At 40.1% G+C, this 20,871-nt stretch overlaps 1 protein-coding gene across 1 annotated transcript in view; it reads left to right on the top strand.

Annotated features, from left to right (window-relative positions):
- The window catches only part of DNAJC15 (DnaJ heat shock protein family (Hsp40) member C15), a 36,045-nt gene extending 31,975 nt beyond the window's left edge, over nucleotides 1-4,070 (top strand). The window contains exon 6 of the mRNA XM_018556609.1: nucleotides 3,799-4,070. Within this exon, the coding sequence (XP_018412111.1) occupies nucleotides 3,799-3,869 (71 nt within the window). The 3' untranslated portion in view covers nucleotides 3,870-4,070. The remainder of the gene's footprint in view (nucleotides 1-3,798) is intronic.
- The last annotated feature ends 16,801 nt before the right edge of the window (nucleotides 4,071-20,871 follow it).

Genomic DNA, 20,871 nt, shown 5'->3' with positions numbered 1-20,871 from the left:
AATTGGGGCGTTTTTTTTAGGGGGGGGGGGATTGCTCAATGCTCTTAGATGTTAGTCATGAATTACCATATTTTTCTTTATTTCTAAGTCACAAGACTAAACATAATAACTGTTATGGGAAATAATGTGCTATATCTTTCCTTATTTACACTGTTGTCACAGTGTCACAATGGCATGCCAACGCACTTGTGTTGCAATACACCTTAACACACTGTCATGCACTCCCACTGGTTGTGCACTGATAACAATTGTTCATATGGTGTGTTAGACAGCCAATCAAATAACTGATGCGCCTTACCTCACCTTCTTGGTTGTCCAATGGCGTTCAAAGGCACTGACCTGGATCAGGATGCAGATTAGAATTCTGAATTTCTAACCTGTACGCTTCTCCTGGATCGGTGAATAAAAATATCAAAGCCAGAGATGTCCTAACCACTTGTTCCTTTGGGAACAGAGGTGGTCAGTAGTTCAGAACCCTGTTACGTTAGAAAATATTTGAAGATACGGGTGCTATGCAAGTGCTGCAAATAAAAGAACATTTACATTAGGCATGGTTGAGTTAAGACGATATTTAGTGTAATAGTGTTTCTGTAATCTTTTGCAAAAACATATGTATGGTTTTTCTGTGTAGGAAGTACAGCCTTTATTCCTGAGATGAGATCTGGAGGCTTATACTTGTGGCAGGAATTGTTATTATGGCTTGCACACTGTGGTGTAATAACATTGGCTACATTTGCATGAACATTATTTCATTATTGTTACCTGTGTGTGAGGGTTCTACATAAAACAAATAATGCTCTTTGTAGGCTGATCATCAAAAACACATTTACTCCAGGACTACCAGTGTGATAAGACTTCAACAGCCTGCCGATAAGCTGATATTTCTTTCCATTAATTAGCTGAGACCACACTGACACTCGATGACTGAATTTTTCTTCTAAATTGAGGATTTAGAGCAGATTACATTGAAAACTGAGTCAGGAGAGATTTTAACTGCCATTCCCCAAGATGGGATATTACGGCTTTAATGCTGGAATTCATCAAACTGCACATAATATCTGCAATTGACCTTGCCAGTAATTAGGGTTCAGCTTACTCTGTGAAGTTTGGTGATTTTGGGTCACAGTGACAAATAAAGAGCATATGAACAAGTCACCAGCCGATTATCATTTCGGCTCTGCGTGAAACGTAATGCTTCTGCGATATACGATAAAGCAAATGCATATTTCATATTTTTAGTGTAAATAATGTATATTTCATTTAACTTCCACATCACGCAAGTTCTATTGTCCGTGATTTCTGGGGGATTCATGCACTGTTGCATACCTTTGCTCCCTGATTAATTTAACTGCTTTAATCCGCAGCCTGCATAAGAATTTGGATTCACATGCTTGTACATATTCTACTTGTATTACCTCTTTGTTCTAGTTATAGAGAAGGTTTCATTGTTCTGTGAACCATATACACTGTAAAATAGTTAAGCTGGCCATTCACTGTTGTCAACCTGTGTGCTGAACCTAAAAAAATAACAATATAAATTAATCTCCTGCTGGGCTATTGTACTCTGATAGCGGGGGGCGTGCCACTGTCCAAATACCTGAACAGTGGCGGCAGCAAATTGGCTGCCTTCACTGTTCACCTGAAAAATTTCCATCTGACTCTTGCTTTTCTTATCAAACAATGCTAGAAGGAAAAGCGTCAGGACCACCCACTGAGCGAATTTGTTGATGTGTATTGCCAGCTTCATATAAATCGGAGAACAAATACCAAGACCAGTATTCAGATCAATATATGGGCCCCTTTCCCTTAGAGCAGCAATTGTTTGTGCTTAATATACTGTGCATATGTATTATTGTCTCCTGAATGTCCTGCTTTTAAGATGTCTTGTTCGTGGAGCTATAACTAGACAAAGATGCTTTGCCTGTGGTCTTGTGCTTTTAAATCGTTATTTTAAATAACCATGCATAGTGTGTGATATTGCATTTAATGTCCTTTGTGACTTGTAATGATGTTTGTGGCTTCCTATAAAATATATATTAGGGTATGGGTTATATTGTTGGATAAGTAAGTAAAACTGTTTGCAATACCGTTTGTTACTTTGCTTTAAAATATTTGGATATATTATTTAAGAAAAAAAAATTCTTGGCAAATCATCATGTACTATGAAAGTTCAGTTAGGGATATGTTATTAGGAAATGCAGGAATCTGATGAGTAATTTGATTTTCAGGAAAAAATATACATTCCTTATTCGTACAGTACAGTGCACAGGACTTTCAGTCCTAGACCATGGGTTATATGCAGCTACCTTCAGGTTATTGGACACTCTAGACTTAACGGCACCAGCATGGGTTCACTAAAACTGGCCAAGCCTGCTAAGACCTTTACTGTACACTCGTAGAGTACCTGCTGTACGACAGCTGACCTCACCCTGAAAAACTCCATCTCCCCAAAGCACTTTGCTCAGCAATATTCTATAGAGAACGGGTTTCTCAAAGTGGGTGGTTACTGTCTGCACAAGAATCTGATGGTCCCTATTGAGAATTTTCCAGTGTTCAATGATCCAGTTGACAAGAGGTTAGAGACCCTTTTCAAGGCCTCATTCATCCTAGCTGGTTTGGCTATGTAACCTGCTGTATGTCTTCGCCAGCCATGTTGCTACCTGTAGACGTGATCCTTGTACGTCATTTAAGTATAAGTGGTGTTGAGACAAAGGTCCAGCATGGAACATATTTGCTGTACTGTCGAGCTCTGTTTGGCTTCAAAAGTCTTATCTCATTTCATAGGCTTTCTTACAGTCTTAATAGCCTTACAGTCTGCTAGTCCTCAAAAGAATATCTTAATACCCTTTGCAGAGAGAGGACAATTGATACAGCTGACCTCTTTTACGCCTCTTGGGAACCAAACTGAAACAACCACTGAACAGGGGAGTGGGACTTCAAAACCATTTGTCTTGAACATATAAAGCTGTTTTAGCATCTCTACCTGGTGATTAGACATCAATTTAGCCATGTAAATCAATGAATGAACATCTTTGCAGAGGGCCTGAGATGAGATTATGTAGAGCAGGGTGGTCCCACAACTTTCACACCTCCCCATTCTATTCTTGGACAGTCGTCATTTACACATTCCATGGTGATTGGATTAAGTGACAGTTTCAACCTGCGAGCCAAACAAAGAAAATATAACAGATTCTTCCATCAACTTATGAGCTGATTGGCTGCAAGCTCTGTTTGCCTGAGAATTTTCCAACCTGCTCCTTCGATCAGCTGATCCGAGGAATGCCAGGCTGAATGGTGCCAACAGGGGCACCCACTGTGTGAATTTTGGTTAGTTCATCAAGAACTGGCTGGAATTTGTACCTTGTATAGCCTGCTTTAGAGAAGCCATCAAATGCTTCAACATTACAGGACAAGTCCAGTTGAATATGACTAATCTCTATTAGCTACCCCCACCTTATAGACCGTAGTCACCAGAACACATGTCCCCGTTGGAAGATTTTCCTTTCTTTGCTGTTCTAGTGACAACTCAAAATTTTGTATTTCCCCTAACTTTTAGTCCCAGTGATAATGGTCACCAACCCAAATACAGGGGATGAATCACGGCTACATAGAAGACAATGAAAACCTGAAAGAGGTTACAACCCTTCTCTACCATAAACAAACAAACAAAAGTTTTAGCTGTAAACTTTTTCATAGTACTTTTGTTCGTCTTTTGAATAAGTTTTCCTCCTTGATATATTGCTTGATCGTTTTTTTTTCACATTCCACTTATTAAACCTCCTGTGTTTCTCTTTGCAGGTGGCTCATCTTATATGGCAATGAAAATAAATGAAGCAAAGGAGTTACTGGAATCTAGTACAAAACAATGACATAGAAGATATGAATAATTAATTTGTGTTAAGCTCCTTGCTGCCAGTAAAGATAGCACATTGCCTTTGTCTACCCCACTGTTAGCAATAATTCATCTTTTCTTTTCCAAAGTGACTTAAATATTTATTTGTGCCTATCGCTCGGTATTTGCATAGTTTATAAATATATGATTTATGCTGCCCATGCATGTGTAAAATGGGTAACCTTGTTGTAAAATGGGAAGTCTTTGTCAGTGGTTGGCATCACATTCTGAAGCAGACTCAGCCATTCACTGAGATGGTGCAGTGTGACATATGGACAGTCTGGGCAGGTGCTGACTGCTTTGATCATTTGGGGGAAATCTAAAACCATTGTTCTACAGTTGTATGCAGATGCAGACCTCATATAATATCTAGGGACCTTATACAGCTAGAGATATCTAAGCACATGTGTTTCAGTCTTGATGGCATGGAGCAGCTCATGAAAAGAAATTTTTTGGCAGAGGTGTTAATATTTTCCACAAACAATCTGCACTCATTAAGACCTTATTAAAATGTATTTTATACATTGATCACACTTTAACGACAAGTGTTGGCAAAACAAAGCTACATATATACAGTATAGTCATATCAAGACAGAAAGTGGTTGAAAATCTTTCTAACAGTAACACAGACTGACTCATTTTTAGTAGGCTGGAAAAGAGTTTGAATGTCTGATCATGTTTTTTTTTGCTCTTTGTGCCTTTCTGCCCCAGTGACCACTGCACCCCTTGTTTGTTGTGCAGAATTTACAGGGACAGGAAGCAGGGGGCATTTCTCAGTAGTGTTATAGATGGAAATAAAAACCTTTCCTAAATAACTCACCCACTCTATGGAGAACTATCAAAAATAAAACAAATTTAGCTAGAGTTGGACTTTTAAAACGCATCTTCCTTATCCGCTTACTTTTTCTTGATTGTACATTACAGGACACAGTGAGCTAATTTTGAAACCAGTGGGTTATAGGGCTACATTCAGGTAACTGTAAACTGGCAAATCAAAACTGTAAGGACAGTCCTGTATAGCCCGCTCCCAATCCTAGCCTGCCCCAGTTTTTACCACTGTCCTTGGGTGATGGGTGCCTTCTCTCTACGCATCCTTTTCTGCTCAAGACTCACCTAGCAAGTTTCCCTAAGCTGCTCACATCCATTGCGACACCTATTAGCAGCTATCTGGGTTAATTTTCTCCTCAGCAGAGCCTTGTTGGGCCATACCCAGATCCAGCCTGTGCTCAGAGTACTGGGTCCTGTTTGGTGCACTCCCTTGGCACTTTGTGCAGTTGTCACAGGGTTGCTATACAGGTCCTGGGCCGTGAGTAATTTTACTGAAGCTCTGTTCCTGAAGAGCCCCCCCCCCCATAGTTATGAGGATGTATGAGCGGAAGGCTCTGGGGCCACACAGCCTGACAATGGTTCTAACCTTCCACTATAGCTATGGTTCTAACCATCCACTATAGCTATGAGGATTTGGGGAACTACCACCCAGGCCTATGAGTTGAAGAGTAAAGTTCCTTCCTCTCTAATGGATCACTCTACTAGGACTGTTAGTGTTTCTTGGGCCTTCCAGCATTAGGCTTCAGTTGCGTAGTAGGTAGGCAGTAGGTAGTTGCATAACTCATTGTTTCCAGAATGAACTCCCTGTGTCTTATGATTTACCTGTAAAATCCATTTCTTCAGGTACGACAAAAATCAAATTTTTCTATTCAGAAAGGATGCCAATGAGTCTTCCATCAGTACCAAATATATTGTCCCTTGTTCTGTTATTCTTATCTATAGGGACCCTTGCAGGCATTCAGACTAGCAGGCATGAGAAGTAAAACCACTAGTGGCCGTGATGGCACTCAGCTGGGCAGCACTACTCTGTTAGGTGGCTGATACCTGTGCGGTGATCTGCAATGCTTTTCCAAGACCTGACTGCATTCTGTGAGTTGGATGGATATGGCCATTTATTTTGTTATACTACATGCATCATCTGGTGATTTACTACATGAATAGCTGGAACTGTAGACATTCCTGGAAACCTGCCAAGTGCTTTCCCTGAACAATCACATATTGGAACTCGAGTGAGTGTGTCACCACTTTACTTATCCATTCACATTTTGATACTCATCGGAGGATTTGTTACCTACTCATACAGTGGCATTGTGGAGGTGTACAACAGGGAACGTGGGGTGTCCCGTTCCCCAAGACGTATTGCCTGGACTGCCAAATACCATGTATATATCATGATACAAACTACAGCTCTGGCTCTATATGGACAAGCCATGTATCTACTCCCAGAAATGGATATATGTATTATGGATATACATCAAAATATATATAGTACTTCACCATTATATAATGGCACAATGTATTCCGCATAGGCTGACACTCTTCCTCCATCAGGTGTTTTGAGGAGATTTTAATGGGTGGATATTTTTATATGCAGTAGTAGGGTTTTTTTCTTCTTACTGTTTTGATGTTTGTGTTTTGGTTATTTACTATAGATTGTGTTGTGTTAGTATGTGTGTATATATATATGTGTGTGTGTGTAAGATGTTTCAGAGAAAACTACTAGGATATTTAATTATCCTACCTAGAGGGGTCTAACTTTTTTGCATCAACTTGTTTTCTCTTGATTTGATATACCATTTTGCTTCTGTTAATGTTGTTGATAGGTGGGTTGGGACTATATAATTGTTGTAAAGTTGATGTAAATTTGAAATAAATACTTTGTAGAATAACATCTGATAACCTATAGTCATAGTTTCAGCCCATTGTTCTTTACAACACAGCTTTTTTTTTTTTTTTTTACACAGTGGCTTACCATGGTAGAAGGTCAATGACCACACAGCCAGAGGTATTGGAGGAATTTCCTTAACCCCTTAGGGTTGTTTTCAGAATAACAACAAAGGCACCTTTCAGAAATGTTTGGTAATGGCAATCTACAAACACATAGCTATAGATAATTGGCATCTTTTTTTTCTTTTCCTCTCCATTCTTCTCACAGTGGCTAATTTTACTAAGGGCAGATTAATCCATTTCCCTTTACTTCCTGGAACTCTGGCACATGTGACTTGGGGAGGAAAATGCCTTTCCCTCTTGACTGCTTCTTTAAAGAGTTTGTCGAGGCAGAATGAAAAAAAAAATGCAGTACATATGTGCAATACATGTTAATCTGCCAGAAATGCATATACCGTGTTTCCCCAAAAATAAGACACTGTCCTATATTTTTTTTGGCTCAAAAAAAACACACTAGGTCTTATTTTTGGGGTAGGTCTTATTTTTTTCAATGTATAACAATCCAAAGTTAATGCAAATCCAAATTAAATAATCCAAAATGGCAAAGTTAAGAATAAGGTGATCAGGGCAATCAGGGGTGCCATACCTTTCCAAGAGCTATTTGGTAACCAAAATGAGCGAAGCACATTTTCACTATAGATTCCTCACAGGCGGAGTACATTTGGTATTACTCCGCCTGTGACAGGAGACGACGCTATAGAGGAAGCATCGGCTTATGCGGCTCTGCTCGATCCCTCCTCTGCCGCCTTGCTTCCTCTAGCGCTGGCTTCGTGGGCACCACTAATTCTCTCACGCGGCTCTTCAACTTCCCCCTTATGCCACCACCGGCCCTGGGAATGGTCACAACTAGGTCTTATTTTCGGGGTAGGTCTTATATTTTAGCAATTCCCAAAAATGGTAGTAGGTCTTATTTTCGGGGAAACAGGGTAGCTCTTGTTCCACCTTTTTGTAGACAAATTTGAGAAAGCACCACTATATGATTGAGTTCCCATTCACACATTCATACCTGAAATAATAAATTAAAAAAATATATATTTCTTACCTTTTTTAGATGTGTTTGTGTAGCTAGCCTCTGAGGCTTCTCTGTACAATTTATTTGTGAGACGAAGCTCTAGTTGCCCCCATAGTAAGACTTGGGACCCTCTGAACTTTCGCTCTTTAACATACAATTATTTTACATCTTTAACTCTTTGTTAGGACAGATGGGGTTCAGTGTACAACTGGCAATGAGATCTGCCAGTACAGTGCAGAAAGTACTATAGGTTAAAAATGAACTCCAGACCCCTTGCATTCCAGAGGAAAATTCAGTTTAGAGAAAACAATGTTCTTTCAGGAAAACAATATGTAAGCAACCATTTTAAATGAACCAAATACAAATTTTTTTTGTTTACTGGGTATTGTCAAGCCTGCCTAGTTTCTTCTCCTAATCTACTCAACCATGCCTATATCGGACAGATATAAAGAAATGCATATATTACACATACCAAAGGGGAGCAAATAAGTGAAGTTCGTTAAAATGTTAAGCTTACATACATTTTTAAATGGTGAAAGAATCCTTAATGATCAGTGTTTTAAAACTGTTGTCCTCAAGAATTATAAGGTAAGCCTTAGCTATCTTCATACACTTTGCTATAAGATGTAAAGAATTTGTAACCCAGTGAGACTCTGCTTGACTGGTTTGTGTATATACAGGTGAAACTCGAATAATTAGAATATCGTGCAAAAGTAATTGCAGTAAGTGCTGCAAAAGGGGCCCAAACCAAGTACTGAGTACATATGCATGCTTGTACTTTTCAGACGTCCGATATTGTTCTATGTACAATCCTTGTTTTATTGATTGCATGTAATAATCTACTTTTTTGAGGTTGTGGATTTGGGGTTCTTGGGGTTTTCATGAGCTGTAAGCCATAATCATCACAATTATGACAAATCACGGCTTGAATTATCTTGCTTTGCATGTAATGAGTCTATCTCATATATTAGTTTCACCTTTTAAGTTGGATTAGTGAAATAAATGAACTTTGCACGATATTCTAATCGAGTTTCACCTGTACATACAAAAAAAACTAACATACCTAAAATGGTGAGTACGCTGTGAGCCAAAGATTTTACAGCAGGGGGCGGTAATGCCAAAATATAACCCCCCCAAAACAAACATCTGTGACTTGATTGCGCACAAACATACACACACACCGCACTGTAGCAATAAACTAGTAATATATGAGCATGTGGCAATATGCAATTGGGCAACACATTGTCAAGTGTGATTAATATATGGGCAAAGAATTAGCAATTGGGACAGTAGGTGAGCACAAATATGACAATACATGTGCAAAACTTGTAAATACAGCAGATTCTGTCATTCGCTGAAACTTGCTAACAGGAAATGTCAACAATTTTGATCGAAGGATTGTATTTTCCAAAAAACTATTAAATATATTGATCATTTAGTTCTGCAATCAGTTTCAACAATCAATCAACAATCTCACATTTAGTTTACTAGGTTGTTTTGAGATTGCAGTCCATCATGGGAGGAAGCTTGGAGCAGTGACCACTTTACATAACACACAGGGACCATGTCACCCTCCACCCTTTTTCTGGAGCCACCCTTCAGAAGGAAGGACAGTGTCAGCATGAATTCAGAGATGATTTGAGGATCTACAGCTGAGTGATACACAAATAAGATACATTTTTCTTAATAGTTAAAGTACTTGAATGCATTATAAGGTTTAACTTCTGAGTTTAATTTCACTTTAAAGTAATTTTAAACCTTTAAAACTTTCTTTTCACTAATGAATCCAGATCAAACAAATGTACATTCACCCGCAAAATATTTGTTTACAGCACTTAGTCATCGTGTTTCCAACACTGGTTTCCAGCTGGCTCCAACTCTCTCAGCTTTGCTTCCCTGAACTTGATGTGCAGTAGAAGACCACAAGCGACAGAGCACAGTCTCCAGCTGATATCCATCTACTAGCTTGAAAGAGGGAGGAGGGGAGTGGCTTGTCTTGCTGCATCTGTGTGTTTGTGAAGATGCACACAGCTTACTAGAAAACACAAAGGTGGCTCCATAGCATACTACAATGGGAAGGAAACACCCTAAAACAGGATATCAGGGCCAGTGCTCAGGCGACCAGCTGATTTCTACAAGAAACTAAAACTTTTAAATGTTGAGGAGCAGCATCTTTTGACTTATCACTTCAATCTGTAACTGTTAAGACATACAGTGGTAACACCCCACTGTAATTGGACATTGAAGAACCAGCTGCAGACTGATGAAGTCATCTCTCTGTTCTTGCTACCCTTTCTTCCTGCCAACACATTTAAATGTAGTACATCTGATTAACTTACTGAAGAAGAATCAGCATTTGGAGCCAGAGTGCTGCTGCATAGGAGATACCAAAAGGCTGTTACCGTACTAAGTTGTTGCTTTAAAATACAATTATTATTAATAGAAACCTGCATTCATTTGTGTCTTTTATATCTGCCTAGAGTTCAGCTTTAACACATAAGAAACCTGATGTTTTGGGCTACTTTTCAGTAAAAGAACATCTAACATATCTGTATTTAACTCTATATTTGTGTATCATGTGCTTGGAATACCGGGCATTACAGGAAGGCAATAGATTTTATATTTATAAATTTTTTTTATATGAACTACTCAAAGGAGTTGTCTAATTGTAAATACTACTAACAGTGTGAATGTTTTATTTAAAGTAACACTAAACTCAGTAGTTAAATCTTAAAAATACATTCAACCATTATAAATCAAATCATCTCTGAATTGGTGCTGACACTCCTTCCTTCTGGAGGATGACTACTTTTGTTCCCCATGGTCCCTGTGTGTGTTGTAAAATAGTCACCGCTCCAAGCTCACTCCCATGATCGACTATAACTTTAATACAAATGTGCAAACTAAACGTAAGATTGTAGTCCATCATGGGAGTGAGCTTGGAGCAGTGGCTACTTTACAACACACACACATAGGGACCATGGGGAAAAAAGTAGCCACCCTCCAGAAGGAAGGACAGTGTCAGCATGAATTCAGAGATGATTTGAGGATGAACAGATGAGTGATACACAAGATACATTTTTAATTAATAGTTAAGGTACGTGAATGGATTTTTAAGATTATTTTCCTGAGTTTAGTGTCACTTTAAAGACCATGTTTCTGTGTTTAAGGCATGATTACATCTGCATGGGCGTAGCCATGTTTACTCCTTACGTACGTAGGCTCTGTTTTCTGCTTCAGCTTCATTCGCACATCAGAATGGGTCTGGACCATGGATCCCTTTGACAAGAATCGGCAAATTTTTGCGGCTGGAGTCACTGGTGCATGGAGACAACGGCAGCCCCTCAGACTATAAAAATCGATGACAGGCGCCGCCGCTGTTCGTGTGTATCCGCACATCCATCGGTTACCTGAGGCCAGGCACAGATGACTGGCTCTGGGCACAGCAATAACATTGCCAAGTGGTTAAAACCCCTCACAACTCTATCAAATTCTAAAAAAAAATATTTTGCCTTTAGTCGTGCTTTGTCGGTTCTGCATGCAAAATAAATGCATTTCCGCAGGGCAGAAAATTGTATCACATTTTTCTGCTCTGACATAGTTCTGAAACCACTAGGCAAATACCTACATTAGCTAATATTTTTTATCAGCCAAGTTTTCATTTATGTATTCTCACACTTTTTAAATGTGTGTGTAAACTAGCACTTCACAATTTGCAATGAATTGGTACAGTATGCATCAAGTCTTTTTGGATTCATGAATGACCTTATGTGCGGCATAGCTGTGTTATTTGTATGTATGGTTTGAATTCAACATCATTTAGATTTTGATATTTAAGCAGTTTTTGTGCCTTTGCCAAGGCAAATACACTCTGCAATAACCTTGGCAGGCTCACAAGAGCAGGAGCTGTAGAGGCTTCATCACATTCTGTGCCTGGATCCCAGCTGTTCTTATAAGGGGCCATCAGCCAGATTCACAATCATGTCTCTCTCTTCGGACTGTCTCATGCTTACATTGGATGCAGAGCACGTTGATGTAATGTGCAAAAAAAAGGAATAAATATGTAATAAAATGTTGCACTCGCTGCCAGCCTTGCTCTGCAATCAATGGCTACTGGCTGCATACAATGGAAAAGCTAATAAGCATTTGCCACAAACAAATTCAACAGAGAGGAGGGGAAAAAATCTATTTATTTAAAACCCAATGTCAGAACTGCCAAATGGATAAAATGTAGAGTATACGTGTGGAACATTTTAAAATACTTTTATGGGGGCTCATCAAGGGTCCCCCTGGCTTTAATTAACTGTAAGTTGAAAGCATCAATCTATGAGAGTGGGCAAAAGACAATGGCAGCCTTCATTATGAATATTCAGCTCTGGCTGTGAGCTGGGAGAAGCATAATATTCAAGAACAAATCAAAGCACAGGCCTACTGTGATAATGGAATGTGCTTTGGCAAGCAACAATACCTTTTGTTATGCTTGCAATGTTGTGAGGTCAATCAACCATGTGATATATTGTGTATGTAATGACCTATAAGTGCACATATGTCTATTAAGATTTTTCTATAGAAAACTTTTTAATTGCTATTTCCTGCAATTGTGTTTTATTCTTTTAACTTTCCTTGTTCCTCCACTGAGAACGAAGTATAGTTTAGGAAAAACTATTGTTTACAGTTATGCTTTCTAACACACATTAAGGATTTTCCAGCTAACACAATATAATACAAGGGATGGTTCAGTAATTATAGAGACCTTCCGGACATAATAGAAAAAGCTTCTGTCAGGCAGCACCGCCTATTTTTATTCACTACAGCCAAGCTCTCTTTCCATCACTGTCCTTTATACCAGAAGACCGTTTACCCTGAAGATTGACTCTCCCATTCTCTGGAGTTGCAGTGATTAGATTGGGAGTACTAGCACACATCTGAACCCTAACCTATTCTGTGCTTTCTAAAGGTACCCATTGGCATTGGATGATAGCCACCTGTCTTGGCTTTTGAAAGAATTGGACAATAAATGCTTTTGTTCACCCTGCTAAGTCGGCACCCGTCTTTTCTTTTTGCTCTCTTTGCCTTTTCCATTAGCTAACTTGTTGATTGATGAAGCCAGACTTATAGCACAGTACAGTGGCTTGTGTATTTCTGCTTTACGGCACTGAGGGTTCAATTCCTGGTCAGGACACTATCTGCATGGAGTTTGCATGTTCTCCATGTGCATGCATGGGCTTCCTCTAACACTCCAAAGACATGTTGGTAGGTTAATTGTCTCCTGTCTAAATTGGCTCTAGTATGTGTATGCATGTGAGATAGGGACCTTAAATTATAAGCCCGTTTGGGGCAGGGACTGGTGTTAATGTGTTGTATGTAGAACACTGACTAAATGGTCGGTGCTATGTAAATACCTGTAATATTAAAAAAGGTTTTATGAAGGTCTTCACAGCCAGCTTCTCCTGAGACTCGGTTGGATCATGCCTGCATGAACAGCGCCATCTCAAATCTGTGGGCAACTAAAAGCCTGAGAGTTGGATTTTGCTCTGACTTTATTTAACATTGTAATTAAATTGTAAATTTGTTCTGATATCAAAATCTGACTTTGGGGTATATTTATAATCAGTGGTGGTGAAATAATCACTTTCATTTAAACTCATGCACCTTGAAGATGCACCTGAAGTAAATGTTTGGTCAATATTCATTGGTATATGAATATGCGGCTCTGTGTTTGCCCATTACACATACATACGCACATAAATACTCTATGGAGTCACATTTTATTTACCATCCACTGCATGAGACATCCTGCTATAAAAGTTGCCACTTGCTCTTTTCCATTGTGCATAAGTCTTTCACTTAAAGGAGAACTATGGGGTCAGTGTTTTTCCCCATAGTTCTCATTAGGGTAACGGGAGGACACAAACTAGCGTCCTCCCGTTACCCTAAGCTCAGTATACTGCGAGCTACAGCTCGCTGTATACTAAGATGCCGGAGCGGATCACGACTTAGATGACGGGATCCGCACAGCTGCGTGAGTGACAGCTGGCTCTGCCTATCTAGAGGCAGAGCCAGCTGTACCCGCCCCCTCCCCCGTCCGTTCCGCCAGTCAGCGCTGGCAGATCGGAGCGGGGAGAGGGGAATCCAGCCCCTCCCCCTGTCACGGCAGAGAGCTGTGACAGGATCGAGAGGTGAGCGAACCCGGTATGTGTTCGCTCACCTCCCGATCTACTGAGCCGACTTGTGACAGTCTCATTGTCACAGGTCGGCTAGAACTATGAGGTGAGTGAAAAGCACTCACCTCATAGTTCTCCTTTTAAGAAAGCCCCTGTCCGCTATATTGTTAGCACAGAAAAGCTAACGTGTGTTGTCAAAAACATTTTCACATATCAAGAACTCATGGCAAATGAACATAACTTTAAAAGTGATTTATGCTGTTTTTAAAGGCTAAATGAAGCAGTGTTGCATTATGTGTGTCGGCCAATCCTTTGCCAACAATTGGAACCTTTGCCAGCAATTAGCACTCAGTACCAGAAACTGGTATCACAACTCAGATGGTGAACTCAAGATCACTGTTATATTGGAATAGGAGGATTTGGTCTACCAGCATATTAGCACATTATGGCAGACCTACCTGCCGAAATGATCCCCTCCAGCATTAAGCTGGCCATACACCTTACAATTATCTGCAGATTTTCTGTCAGATGGAAAAGGTGCAACAGATTCCTCCATCTACACTTAACTGTGTGGATGGAGTAATTTCCACCGGGGCCAATCTGTTGCACTTTTTCCATCTGACCACAGAAAATCTGCAGATACTTGTAAGGTGTATGGGCACCTTAACACTTCTCCCTCACCGGTGCTTCCATCTTCTCCCTGTTTTTCTTCCAGGGTTTTCGAGTGCTCAGCTGCTTGATTGGTTAGCCCCCGATGATACACACGGGAGTTACTTCACCCCTGCATGCCAGGCTTGTATGCTGAGCTGAACATGTGCGGCTCACCGTACAGAAAAACAAATTGCTAAATTGTAGACAGAAGCTTTTATAGCAGAAGAGGCTTACACAGTCTCTTCTGCCATAGAAAGCCTGCCGAAAGGCAGTTTGGGTATTGTTTTAACCCTTCCACTTTAAGACGTACCCAGTTTGTTTTTTAACCCCTTCATGACTGAGGCCCTTTTTTCCATTTTTGCACCCATGTTATATTCCACATTTTAGGCCTGAAAATGACGTAAAACCCCCCAACATTATATATTTTCTGAATGCCAAGACCCTATAGAATAAAATGGTGGTTGCGGCCCCTTCTTCGGGACGCAGAAGCGATCTGGCGACAGGTAAGTCGCCAGGATCGCTTCTGTTGTAAAGCCGACAGTCGGCTCTACAAGTTTAAACAGACTCCCGGCGGCAAAAGTCGCGGGGAGTCTGTTTAAACAGCCCCGATGCTGGCGACGTACACTGTACGTCGTCAGTCACGAAGGGGTTAATACAGTATAGTAAAATTAATGAAATATATTTTCAGGTTCTCTATATACTTTATTATTATGGACCATGAACAGAGTGTAGTGGGGCAGCCTGACATGGTACTTGCAGCTATTGACCCAATAAATGTCTTGAGAAGAATGTCTTTCTTAACTAGTTATAACTGAAAAAAGTGTGAAGGTAATAGGTACACCCCACAGCTTTCCTCTCCCCACCTAATACCTATTTCTATAGGGCTGATTACTTTTAAAGGCACTGATTGAATAGTAATTTCTTGTAAGTAATGCCACAGACCAGATTTGTTTCATAATATTTTCTTGTAAGTAATGCCCCAGACCAGATTTGTTTCATTATACTTTAACCAAAACTAGCATTTTTAGCATTCTGTAAACATGACTGCATGGTAATAAAGACTTCTGCAGACACAGTTAAGAAACATAATGCAAAGGAAATTGGTAGGTTTTGTATATAAAAACTACATTTCTATGTTTAATGTACCAGATAAAAAATAAAAGTATAACCTCACTTTTCCGTTGCTTTAATACTGTATTCCTAAATCAGGCCCTGTGTGTTTCACAAGTAGAGGTGGATCTATGAAGCATGACAACCTCCCAACTATATGCCTTTGTCAGCTCTGCTAATTTTTGTTGCGTTACACTCTCAATAACGTCAAATTTAAAATCCAACAGAATTACTTCCAAAATATATTTAATCACTAAAAGGCTAAAGATTGCCTCGTTAGTTGTGAAATTGCCTGCACAGCAATGAAATAGAGTGATTAAAAGGCAAATTAATTTATTACATAGAAGATTGTTTCATTAGCTGCCTGTTTAAACCACCAGTGAGCTTACCCTTCTTTATGCCATTGTGAATTGCAGTGAAAGTATAAAGAAAGAGGTCATATGGTCCAGAGTGCCATTTTCTTTGGCGACTTACAGCAGGAAGGATTTTTACTCGGGTAAGGTGTCAAGAAATAATTGTAAACTAGCCTGTACTTTATTTTTTACATGGCATTATAGGATTTCCCTTTTGTTATTTTAGGTGACAGCTACAACCTGATATGAAAATCTGTTACATCGCTAAAGTGTATGTAAGGCCTAAGATTTTCTTTTTTCTTAAAGTTTTGGATAGAGTGGAGAAGAGTTAGTAATCTTGAAGGTTTTTATTGCTGCCTGTGTGCACGCTGTGGATTATAACACAATTGATTTATCCAAGCAAATATTGCAACTAGGATTAAGAGTGAGGGGAAATCCAAGATTTTCAGTCAACGAAATAGGAATAGAGGGGCAATCATCCAAAAGGGAAACTGGCTGTGGTGACAGCTGAGGATTTCCCTCTTCTTTGAGAGACTTTCCCTCACTTCCTGTTATGTTTATGGGACAGGATATGAAAGGAAATCTCTCCACTGGGAAACAACCCCCTCCCACCTAATTTCCTTGCTACTAATTATTCCACGGTCAACTGTTCGTGGTATTATAACAAAGTGGAAGCAACTGGGAACAACAGCAACTCAGTCATGAAGTGATAGGCCATGTAAAATGACAGAGCGGGGTCAGCGCATGCTGAAGCGCACAGTGCACAGAAGTCACCAACTGTCTGCAGAGTCAATAGCTACAGACCTCCAAACTTCATGTGACCTTCAGATTGGCACAACAACAGAGTGTAGAGAGCTTCATGGAATGGGTTTCCATGGCCGAGCAGCTGCATCCAAGTCTTACATCACCAAGTACAATCCAAAGAGTGGGATGCATTGGTGTAAAGCACCCCGCCACTGGACTCTAGAGAAGTGGAGACGTGTTCGATGGAGTGACGAATCACGCTTCTATGTCTGGCAATCCGATGGATGTGTTTGGGTTTGGCTTGGCCCCTTAGTTCCAGTGAAGGGAACTCTTAAGGCATCAGCATACCAAGACATTTTAGACAATTTCATGCTCCCAACTTTGTGGGAGCAGCTTGGGGATGTCAACTTCCTGTTCTAACATGACTGCGCACCAGTGCACAAAGCAAGGTCCATAAAGACATGGATGAGCGAGTTTAGGGTGGAGGAACTTGACTGACCTGCAGAGAGTCCTGACCTCAACCCGATGGAACACCTTTGGGATGAATTAGAGTGAAGACTGTGAGCCAGAATCACATTTGTGAGGTACCTGACCTCACAAATGTGATTCTGGAAGAATGGTTAAACATTCCCATAGACACACTCCTAAACTTTGTGGACAGCCTTATTAGAAGAGTTGAAACTGAGACTGTGATGCCATTAAAGTCCACGTGCGTGTAAAGGCAGGCATCCCAATACGTTTGGCAATACAGTGTATAGAGAGAGAGAGAGAGAAATATACTATTGCTATAGTAATTTAATTTGGTCAAAATTATATTTTGAATTTCAATCTACAGCTGCTCAGGGGCGGATCCAGAGTCTAGTCTCGGGAGGGGCACTGCCATAAAATAAGCCCTCCCCACCTGGCTCTTCCACTACTACTGTGCCACCCCTTTCCTCTCTCACTGCCTATGTGTCCCTGCCCCCGGCTCTCCCCCGGGGTACAACGCACTCACCTAGCCTCTCCTTCTGGGATATTTCCGCCGCTGCCAGGCTTGGTCTGTACTCACACAAATTAGGCAGCTACAAAACCCCAGTGTGGGCCAAGACGGCCGCCTAATTTGCCTGACTACAGTGCAGCCTCTGCTTTGGGTCTCGATTGTTCGGTGCGGCCGGCTGGGCCCAGCAGAGGGGGCGGAGGGAGCGATAATAATAAGCGCAGAGTGCTGAGGTCAGTAATGTGATGCAGTGCGGAGGTCAGTAATGTGACGCAGAGTGTGGAAGTCAGTAATGTGACGCAGAGTGTGGTGGTCAGTAATGTGACGCAGTGCGGAGGTCAGCAATGTGACGAGGAGTGCGGAGGTCAGTAATGTGACGCAGTGCAGAGGTCAGCAATGTGACGAGTGCGGAGGTCAGTAATGTGACGCAGTGCGGAGGTCAGTAATGTGACGCAGTGCGGAGGTCAGTAATGTGACGCAGTGCGGATGGGACATAAAGCTGTCACAGTCAGAGTTAACTGCGGTTCAGTGTAAAAAACTGGCATATTACCTGTACTATGCCGGTTTTTACACTGAACCGCAGCTAACTCTGTGACAGCTGTATGTCCCGGCCGTGTGCGAGGATGTACTCCTGTCACTGGTACCGCGGGTGGGAGCGGCTCTATCTCGGGGGGGGGGGACGGGGCAATTGCCCCGTTGCCCCCCCCTGGATCCGCCACTGCAGCTGCTGTGATTTTCTAAAAATTTGAAAATGCTTTTAGGTGTATGATAATATGCAAGTCAAATTTCAAGCATTCCCCGCAATAAAAGTTTAATTTGTTTTTAAGATGATTTTTATTAGATGCTTTGTGGATTTATACAAAGGGAAAATGCACACACTTAAACTTAATACATATGGAACAACAACTTAGTTAAAAACAACTTCATTGTGGGCTCCACGCCAGTAATCATTCAAAAAGTGTATCAAATATTTTTTTTAATACAGAGAACTCTACCGTCATTTACATATTTGTTCAAACTTAAGGAGGAGCATCCTTTTTTATTTCGAGAGTAACTTTACCCATATCTTTAAAATAACAACAAAGGCACCTTTAGAAATGTTTAGTACTGACAATCTACAAACACATACTTCTAGATAATTACAGGCTTTTTTTTTTTTCCAATTCTTTGCATGCCTTATTTTTCTTTTCCTCACCATACTTCTCACAGTGACCATTTTAACTAAGGACAGGCTAATAGATCTCCCTTTTCTTTCCTGGAACCCTGACACATGTGACCATGCACATCATCTCAGTGGAGGAAAATGCCTCTTCATCATTTGTACCAAAGTGGACCAGGAAGTAGATAAAATGACAAGTTTGTTTAACTAATTAATTAAATATGATTTTGTATCGGCATGTAGAGCTGCATGCTGATGTGATTTTTAGTGAGGTAGGGGGTAAAGGTCCACTTTAAGTTGAACTTATAGCAGGGTAGAAAAAGCATTTACCAGAGCCAGACACTGAAAAGTTGTTGGAAACATTGCATTTTGGCATCTTTTTAAATTCACAAGGAGTAAACTTTAAAAAATAAATCCTCATATTATTTACCATTAAATGAAGCCACCCACCACCCCAAGAAAGCAAACTGTCAAATCACACATGTTTATTAAACCAAAAGTGTTGGAAATAAATGTCTAACCACAATGAATGCTCAATCAACCACTCCCAAATGAAATAAAAAAAGTCCCTCTAAATCTGAAGTTTAAAGTGACCCTGTCACCAGGCAATGGAAGTTAATTCAGCAGTGCCATGTTAAAGGGGAAGATTTATCATTTAATTTCCTGCAGCTGTTGATCGCTATCTCACTAGTGACATAGGTGGGAGGAACCACAGCACCCAGCAGTATACAAAACAGTAACATTTTAACACACTGTCTGCAAAAGAAGTAATTATTCTTCTGGATAAACTTTCTCCACTTGGCAACAACGTTCCTTTAAAGCAGTTATTTGTAGATAGCCTGTTTGTGCTATGTTGTGTTACATGCAGTATAAAAAAGTTTGGTACTAAAAGAGATTGCTGTATCTAGAAATATGATGATTTCCCAGTCTTCTGACAGAAAAGGGATGTCTTCCCATTTCTCCCATAGCTAATAAAGTGGGAGCTTTGTTTTCAACCACTGGGGATAAGGAGGAAATGCACTTTCCAGTCTCGTTATGTACAACAGACTTTTTTTATGGGAGCATTGTTTTAAAAAAAACCTCTTGGGCTAAAAAAAAAAATCACATTTATTTGTAGATATGAAATGTTGTATATTAGTATTATTATCTAGTCCTCTATCCAGCCAGCAGGTGAAATTTGTGTCTCTTTGAAGCAGTATCACCCTTAGCGTAAAAGTACTATGGATCATTTAACCCATTCATGTTAGCAGAGGATCATTGTAAATGTATTGTTGCAGGCACTCTATATGTACATGTACTATATACTACATATAGAGTGCACTGAACAATAGATTTACAATTATCCTCTGCTAATATGAATGGGTTAAATGATCCGTAGTACATGATATGTAGCCCTGTACCCCCTTTTCCACTTACAGAGCTAGGTTATTTTTCTTTTAAATAAATATTAATGTCATTTTATTGGTATCTATCTACCAGTAGCTGCCTCATTTCCCACCCTCGGCTTATATTCGGGTCAATACTTTTTCCCAGTTTTTTTTGCTAAAATTAGGTACCTCGGCTTATATTCGGGACGGCTTATACTCTAGTATATACGGTATTTACTCCTCAGGTTGTGATTTTCACTTTAACAGACAGCCTAGTCGGAGGTGTTTAATCAAAGCCAGAAAGCAGTTCTAAAGATTGGCAGGTAACTAGACCGTATAACAGATAAAGACTGTCATCTAAACAAATGATTGTTCAAGCAACAAATTATTCATGCACCACAGATTTCTTTCCTATCTATGTGGGCACTTAGGGACTGTAAAAAGAGTGGGGACCCCTGTCTACTCCTGAACAGCCCTATCCGAATCATCTGTAGAATATTCGTCTATTGGGCTGAACCAATATTAAACATTGTCTTCTAACAAGCTTTAAGTGTGTTTCCACTTTTGCAGGCACAATGAAGAAAAGCTCACTATGTTTATTATGTGAACCCGCTCACATAGTTTATCTAAAAATATTTTTTTTAATATTTCTTAACTTTTAGATATCT

The sequence above is a fragment of the Nanorana parkeri genome, unplaced genomic scaffold (assembly GCF_000935625.1).
Source record: "Nanorana parkeri isolate BGI_ZX_2015 unplaced genomic scaffold, ASM93562v1 scaffold243, whole genome shotgun sequence".
Taxonomy (NCBI): domain Eukaryota; kingdom Metazoa; phylum Chordata; class Amphibia; order Anura; family Dicroglossidae; genus Nanorana; species Nanorana parkeri.
Note: the sequence above shows the minus strand (reverse complement) of the source record. Positions and strands in the feature narration are given on the sequence as shown.